The sequence below is a fragment of the Cajanus cajan genome, chromosome 1 (genome assembly GCF_000230855.2).
Source record: "Cajanus cajan strain Asha chromosome 1, NIPB_CcT2T_4, whole genome shotgun sequence".
In the NCBI taxonomy this organism is placed as follows: domain Eukaryota; kingdom Viridiplantae; phylum Streptophyta; class Magnoliopsida; order Fabales; family Fabaceae; genus Cajanus; species Cajanus cajan.
In genome coordinates this window covers 3,830,897-3,839,445 of record NC_138517.1, presented here as the reverse complement: position 1 = coordinate 3,839,445, position 8,549 = coordinate 3,830,897, and the positions used below count along the sequence as shown (strand labels likewise).

Sequence of the window (8,549 nt, the reverse complement as noted above, 5' to 3'; positions counted from 1 at the left end):
TTTTTGTTAAGAAGGAGGATTATCATATGAATGGGAGAACATTGGACTCTTTTATGTCAATGGACACTTCACATAATGCAACGTAGAATTCAGAGATGGATCCCAGCTTTCACTCTTTTCTTGTGCATTTAGCACATATGGAATACATTTATGTATATCATGTAAGAACACATGTTTTTATTGTCCTTAGACTACGCAGAACGCTGAAGGTGAATCCAATGTGAGACAAGGATTCACGTTCAACGTGCCTAAAAAAAGTGTAATCTAGCTAAAACATGCACATCCTAAATAGTCAAGAAAAATACGGGAGTGCAGTCTCATGCCTTCTTTACGAGCCACTCCTTCACCTTCACACCATTTTTAATAATGCAGGACTAACCTGAAATTACTATCTTGCAGCAAAATCCGATTAGTAGGACACAAACCAAATGAATGGTTGGTTTGGTCTCATGAATAAAGACTATGTTATCTGGTTGAATCCCCATGTTCCTTTCCTAATGCCCTCTAGGGTCTCTAGCACCTGTTTCATCGATGGTCTGAGTTCCTTGGGACATTGCACACACTGAAAGGCTAACTCTGCCACTGCTGTTATCATTTCTGTCATGTTCATGTCAGAACCAAACCAAAAACTTGGATCCACTACCGCATTTAATTCCTTGTTTAATATTTTTCTCTTTGCAAACTGTGCAAGAGTAACATAATCTGTGCCTTCCATTAAACTTGGGGGGTTGGATGATATGAGTTCAAACAAGACCACCCCAAAACTATAGACATCACTTTTGTCACTGACCCTTCCAGATTCATAGTAGTCAGGATCTATGTAAGCACGAGTCCCTACTGGTATAGTGGATACGTGAGTAGCATAATCTGGAAGAGACCGTGAGAATCCAAAATCTGCAACTTTAACAGTAAATTTTTCATCCAAGAGGATGTTACTCCCTTTTACATCACGGTGGATGATACCTGAGTCATGAAGATACACCAAGGCAGTTGCAGTTTCGATGGCAATATTCAATCTAGTATGCCATGGAAGTTTACCACAGGAAGATTCTCGAAGATGTTTAGAAAGAGTGTCATTGGAGATGTACTCGTACACCAGCATGTGTTTGTTGCTATGGCGAGAAGTGCGGCCATAAAGTGATACTAGATTTTGATGATGCAAGAGACATAAGATCTCAGTTTCTTTCATGAATTGCTTAATGGTCTTTTCTGTCTCTATCTCATCATGGAAACATTTAATTGCAACCTCTCGCCCATCTCGAAGTTTTCCTAATACAATGGCACACCATCAGAACAATATAGATATATGCATATTTCTTGCATGGGAAAATTTGTTAAAGTATGCAGAATAATTAGCCCCTCACCATAGTACACTGTGCCATACCCTCCCTTTCCAAGACAAGTGTCAAAATTGTTTGTAGCCTCTTCAAGTTCAGCATGGTGGAAGATTTTCAAGGCTGAGATGTAAGCATTATAATTTTATTAGACATGAATAAAAACCTTTTATCCCCAATCTGTTGACACCAAAAACACATAAAAGCTAGAAAACCATGAGATAGGAAAAGGAACAAAAGATGATTTTATTATACCTTTTGTTGAGTTTGTTTCATATCTCCCTTGCTTTATGCCATTGAGAATCTCAAGCACCTGTTCCATATTTGGCCTTAATTCTTGTGGACATTTCATGCACACATGTGCAAGCTCAGCTGTAGCAGTCATCATCCATTTGATCTTAAGGTTGGATTCAAAACCAAGTCTTGGATCAAACGACTCCACCAAAGCTTGGTTTTCAAAATTTCTGTTTATAAGGGTAGAAAGATTACCCTCTTCATTCAGAAGCCAGTATTTTGCTAGCACTGATGTTAGCAGTTCACACAACACCACCCCAAAGCTATAAACATCATTTTTTACGCTAAGCCGGCCATTTGTCAACTCTGGGTCCATATAACCACATGTCCCAATTATATCACTAGTAACATGAGTGGCATAGACAGGAACTTCATCTGGAAGTTTCCTTGATAAATGAAGGTTAGCAACTTTAGCACAAAAGTTAACATCTAGGAGAATATTGCTGGACTTCACATTGCGGTGGATGATGCCATAATAGTGAAGGTAGTCCAATGCATTTGCAATATCAATGGCTATATCCAAACGTGTCAGCCAAGGTAGTGTGCTGTTTCCGGCTATTTCACTTTGAAGATGAGCAGCAAGGTTGCCATTGGATAGGTGTTCATGCACTAGAAGAGATTCCTCGTTATGCGAAGCACATCCATAAATTGAAACAATATTTTTGTGTGGCAAGTAATTTAGGATAGTAGTTTCATTGATAAACTTTTGCAATATGTGGTGCTTGTCTGCATTAAAGTACTGGATTGTAATCTCACGTCCATCCTCAAGTTTTCCTAAATCAAGGTAAATAATCAGGAGAAAATATTTCCATGAACACTACTTGGAGATGTTTAGGTGCCTTAGCTGTTAGTTCCAGTTCTTCAATCAGAATTTCACCTCAGTATTCACCGCTGACTTTAAATATCAACCTTTTAACAAGTGTATTTTACCATGGCAAAATACCAATTTTAACAAGTGCACCAAAATCACTTAAGGAACTGACCCAAGCTTTGTGCTATTTCTATTGGACAACACGTATTCAGTTTTTTTAAGTTCTTTTGATGTTGATTTCTAATCAAAATTGGCATTTCATACTGGTAACTTATGCTGCAAATTTTTTATTATGGTGATTACCAAGGTGAACTCCAAATTTGATTTGAGAACTACACCATAAGTACTCAAGCAACTGTATCTAAGTTTTTTTCTTTTTCTGTTTTCATTGTTCATATAAAAGGCTGCAACTTAATTAGTCTCTTACCGTAATATTCAGTGGCAAAGCCTCTCTTTCCAAGACAATGAGATTGATCAAAATTGTTTGTGACTTTTGAAAGTTTCTTGTAAGGCAAGATTCGCCACTTACTGTGCTTTGGAAATTTGTCAGAAGAAGTGCTAGTGAAACAGCACCACTCAAAGTGTTTACATCCCATTCTCACAAGGTAATCACTAAACGTTGCAGGGCCATTGGGATGCTGAGTGTGACCGAGGAAAAAGCTGGCTGATCAGAATGGCAAATTTATACGTATATTAAATTCTATCAAGTATAATTCGTGTTCAAATAAGATCAAAGAATTAAAATTTTGGTGGAATAAGATGAAAAGTACGATTGCTACAAAGAATGTTTTGGTTGTAGTCTTTGGTGACTTAAAAGTACTTGATTTTTCATTATTTTTTGTTTTGACAGCGTGATTTTCATTATCTTACTTTCCTTAAGTAATACTAATGATGGCATACCATATGTCATATTGAGGATCACAACTGAAATGCAAATTAAAAAAGATTAAAACAAAATATACATTAAGAGAATCTGTAAGGGAAAAAATTCTGAATTTTTGTTTGTAGAACTTTAACCTTTTCTTTTCTTTCCATTCTCTGCTCCCCACCCAAAAAAAATTAGAATCACCCATCTCTTTTCTCTCTATTTTGTTTCCTTTGATTTAAGCATACAGTTTCCAATTCTGTTTTAAACAAATATAACTAAAAAAAGAGGAATAAGTTATCAAATAAAGTTAATGTTAATGCAGTAAAACTTTTCCTTTATTTTTTACTGCTATAATTATTTATGGTTGCTTGTATTAGTGGGTAAAGTTCTGCAGTAATTATGTTTACTTAGTGCAGTAGATAATATCTTGTTAGGTTTCTGATTTTAGGCAAATCTACACACTTAATGATGATGGGAACATGTGTTTTACTGACAGCATTTATGGGCTCTATGTATGGCTGTCATTTTTCATGTATTTGCCTTATATATGAATGAAAAACAAACAAAATAGTATGGTTGTTCAGCAAATACGAAATTGTTCTGTTCCCTAACCTTTCCTCTTCTCTGTTTCATGGTTTGTATGGTTTTTTATGTTTTATGCTTCCGCTGCCCATTGCTTGTCTTAACAGTGGTATCGAGAGCATTGTTCTTATAGGTTGTGGGTCTGAAAAAAATTGAGAGGAGAGATTAAACACTTGTGAGTGAGTGATAAAATGGCTTCGGGGAATAATGGTGTATTTGCTGTTCCTCAATTTTCTGGGGAAAACTATCACATATGGATTGTCAAAATGAGATCATGTTTGAAGTCTTTTGGCTTATGGGAGTATGTAGATCAAGATAAGGAAGTTCCACCATTGAGGGCTAATCCTACAATAGCTCAAATGAAGCAACATGAGGAGGAGACTTTGAAGAAGGAAAAAGCTGTCTCATGTTTACATTCAGCTTTGACAGATGATGTTTTTACAAGCATTATGCATTTGGAAACAGCAAAACAAATATGGGACGAGTTGAACGAAAGGTATGCCGGTGATGAACGGGTGAGATCCATCAAACTATTGACTCTTAAAAGAGAGTTTGAAATGCTGAAAATGAAGGAAAGTGAATCAGTCAAGGAGTACACTTCAAAGCTGTCTCACTTGGTGAACCAAATGAGATTGTATGGAGAGGTGGTCCATGACCACAAGGTAGTCGAAAAAATGTTGATCAGTCTACCCGTAAAATTTGAAGCCAAAGTTGCTGCCATTGAAGAGTCATGTGATCTTAAGAAACTAACCATTTCCGAAATGGTCAGTAAATTGTAAGCTCATGAGCAAAGATTCTCCATGAGAATGGATGATGTAACTGAAGGTGCATTTCAAGCAAGACACAAGGGAAAGCAAGCTGGTCAGAAAAATCAAAAGAAGCAAAATTATAAAGCAGTTGGTGACCAAAAGGGGAAAACGAAGATGGATGGGAGTAGTGAATCTGCAGCAAACAATCATTTTCCTCCTTGTTCTACATGCAAAAGAACAAATCACTTGTCAAAAGATTGTTGGTATAAGGGGAAGCCTCAAATCCAATGTAACATTTGCAAGAAGTGGGGACATAGAGAAAGGTACTGCAGATCCAGGCAGAACCAATCTCAACCACAACATGCACATTAAGTTAACTTCACCGATCAGCAACTCCAAGATGAAGAACACTTGTTTATGGCTGCTCAAACAAGTAGTTCAGGTTCAAATGATGTATGGTATGTTGATAGTGGGTGCACAAACCACATGGCGAGGAACTCAAGTCTTTTTACTACTTTGGATAGGGCTGTCCAAACCAAAGTTAAGCTTGGAAATGGAGATATTGTACAAGCTGAAGGAAGAGGTACAGTTTCTGTTCACACTAGCAAAGGTCCTAAATTTATTCATGATGTTTTATTTATTCCTGATTTGGATCAGAATTTGCTAAGTGTTGCTCAACTAATGAAGAGAGGATATTCTCTTTCATTTAAAAACAATGGTTGTATCATATTGGATTCAAATGATTCTGAAGTTATTAAGGTTGAAATGTGTGATAATAGCTTTCCAATCAGTTTGAATCAAGTGAATGAATCAGCTCTTGTTTCCAAACATGATGATTCTGTTTTATGGCACAAAAGATATGGTCACTTTAATACGGGTGCTTTGAAATTTTTGCAAACTCATGATATGGTGAGAGACATGCCTATGATGGGTATTATTGATGATTTATGTGATTCTTGTCAATTGGGAAAAATGCATAGAAAGTCTTTTTCATCAACAAATGTCACACGAGCAAAGGAAAAATTGGAGCTTATTCACACTGATTTGTGTGGTCCAATGAGTGTTCCTTCTCTTAGCCAAAGCAAATATTTTCTTCTGTTTATTGATGACTTGACAAGAATGACATGGGTGTATTTTTTATCAAGCAAAGCTCAAACTTTTGATGTCTTTAAAAAGTTTAGAGCCATGGTGGAGTCTCAAAGTGGCTGCAAAATTAAAATGTTGAGATCCGACAATGGGAAGGAGTATACATCTAATGAGTTTAATGCATTTTGTGAAGATATGGGCATTGTTCATCAATTGACAGTAAGTTATACTCCTGAACAAAATGGAGTTTCTGAGAGAAAAAATAGAACAGTTATGGAGATGGCAAGATGTTTAATTGCTGAAAAGAAATTGCTAAAATGTTTTTGGGCTGAAGCTGTTTATACAGCCGTGTATCTTTTGAATAGGCTGCCAACAAGAGCTGTTCAAGAGAAAACACCAATTGAAGCTTGGAATGGAGTGAAGCCCACTGCCAAACACCTGAAGATTTTTGGATCTATTTGTTATACTCATGTTGCAGCAGCAAAAAGATCCAAATTAGATGACAAGGCTGAAATGGGGATTTTCTTAGGCTATGCTGCAAACTCCAAAGGTTACCGGGTGTACAATATGAGGTCAAAACAGATTGTGATCAGCAGGGATATTCAAATTGATGAGAATGCATACTGGAATTGGGAAAATAATGAAGTTCAAAGGAGCACAAAAACAGAACAGTTGACAACCAATTTCGACCAGGAGCAAGCTGCAAATGAGAATAAAAATCAGATTGCTGAATCTGATTCTCCTGTGCTAAAATCCAAGTCTTTGGCTGAAATTTATGAAAAATGCAATTTTGTTATAAGTGAGCCTTCTTGTTTTGAAGAGGCTTCAATGCATGAAGAATGGAAAGATGCAATGAAGGAGGAGCTGGCCATGATTAACAAAAATGGCACTTGGGAACTTACTTCAAAGCCCAAGGACAAACATGTGATTGGCGTCAAATGGGTTTATAGAACAAAATTAAATCCGGATGGTTCCATCCACAAGCACAAAGCAAGGCTTGTTGTGAAGGGGTATTCTCAAATGGCTGGAGTCGATTATGGTGATACATTTGCGCCGGTTGCTAGGCATGAAACAATTAGATTAATTGTTGCATTCGCGGCTCAATATGGATGGAAAATCTTTCACTTGGATGTTAAATCTGCTTTTTTAAATGGAGTATTGCAAGAAGAAATATATGTTGAACAACCTGATGGTTTTATTGTTGCAGGTCATGAAGAAAAAGTTTATAGGCTTCATAAAGCCTTGTATGGGCTGAAACAAGCTCCAAGAGCTTGGTACAGCAGAATTGATTCTCATTTTCTGCAAAATGATTTCAGGAGGAGCCAAAATGAGCCTACTCTTTATGTGAAAGATTGTGGCAATGGAAAGAAAATTGTGGTTTCTCTGTATGTTGATGATTTGTTGATTACAGGTGATGATGTTGATGAAATTGAAGAATTTAAAAACAGCATGTTGCAGTTTTTTGAAATGACAGATCTTGGAGTGATGAGGTATTTTTTGGGGATGGAAGTGCATCAGTTTGATGATGGAATTTTTCTTTCACAGAAAAAGTATGCAAATGACTTGCTGAAAAAATTCAAACTGGAGAATTGTAATCCTGTTTCAACTCCACTTGCTGTCAACGAAAAGCTCTCCAAGTCTGATGGTGATGCAAAGGCAGATGTGACTCAATATAGAAGTTTGGTTGGTAGTCTTCTTTATTTGACTGCAACTAGACCAGATTTGATGTTCTGCAGTAGTTTACTTTCAAGGTTCATGCATTCACCAAGTTTAACACACTTTGGTGTAGGCAAAAGAGTGTTGAGATACTTGAAAGGTACTGCTGACTTTGGCATTTGGTATAGCAAAAGTGATGGAAAGGTTGAAGGTTTTGTTGATAGTGATTGGGCTGGATCTATTGATGACTCTAAGAGCACAACAGGATATGTTTTTTCACTTGGTAGTGGAGTATTTTCATGGAACTCTAAGAAGCAAGATGTGGTTGCTCAATCCTCTGCCGAGGCTGAATATGTAGCTGCAGCAGCAGCCTCAAATCAAGCTATATGGGTCAGGAAAGTCTTGACAGATTTGAGTCATGTGCAAATGGAACCTACTGTGCTATGGTGTGATAACAAGTCAGCCATTTCAATTGCTAAAAATCCAATTCAACATGGAAGAACCAAGCATATCAATGTCAAATTTCATGCTATAAGGGAAGCTGAGAAGAATGGAGATGTTCAGTTGATGTATTGCAGGTCCGAGGAGCAATTGGCAGACATACTCACTAAGGCCCTTCCAAGTGCTAAGTTTAATGAGCTAAGAAGCAAGTTGGGAGTCCTTAAGAAAAGTTTTAAGGAGGAGTGTTAATGCAGTAAAACTTTTCCTTTATTTTTTACTGCTATAATTATTTATGGTTGCTTGTATTAGTGGGTAAAGTTCTGCAGTAATTATGTTTACTTAGTGCAGTAGATAATATCTTGTTAGGTTTCTGATTTTAGGCAAATCTACACACTTAATGATGATGGGAACATGTGTTTTACTGACAGCATTTATGGGCTCTATGTATGGCTGTCATTTTTCATGTATTTGCCTTATATATGAATGAAAAACAAACAAAATAGTATGGTTGTTCAACAAATACGAAATTGTTCTGTTCCCTAACCTTTCCTCTCAATTTTTTTTCATGGTTTGTATGGTTTTTTATGTTTTATGCTTCCGCTGCCCATTACTTGTCTTAACAGTTAACTACAAGGGTAAAGGAAACCCATTTTTAGGACTACTGAAGTATACACCTTCCTTTAAAATTACAATATATGGCCTAGTCATGAGATTGAGTTGTAGGTAAA

At 36.7% G+C, this 8,549-nt stretch overlaps 1 protein-coding gene across 3 annotated transcripts in view; it reads right to left on the bottom strand.

The window, feature by feature from the left end:
* LOC114915127 (calmodulin-binding receptor-like cytoplasmic kinase 2) overlaps nucleotides 1-8,549 on the bottom strand; it is a 9,193-nt gene continuing 644 nt past the window's right edge. Inside the window, exons 2-5 of one of the 3 annotated variants that reach the window (XM_083073058.1) lie at nucleotides 2,969-3,103; nucleotides 1,590-2,402; nucleotides 1,365-1,457; nucleotides 1-1,269 (exon numbers count right to left, since the gene is read on the bottom strand). In XM_083073058.1, coding sequence (XP_082929184.1) covers nucleotides 461-1,269; nucleotides 1,365-1,457; nucleotides 1,590-2,402; nucleotides 2,969-3,035 — 1,782 coding nt within the window. In that variant the 5' untranslated portion in view covers nucleotides 3,036-3,103 and the 3' untranslated portion in view covers nucleotides 1-460. Of the gene's footprint in view, nucleotides 1,270-1,364; nucleotides 1,458-1,589; nucleotides 2,403-2,866; nucleotides 3,104-8,549 lie in introns of all 3 variants that reach the window. The other 2 variants (XM_083073057.1, XM_083073054.1) reach the window with 2 other exon arrangements.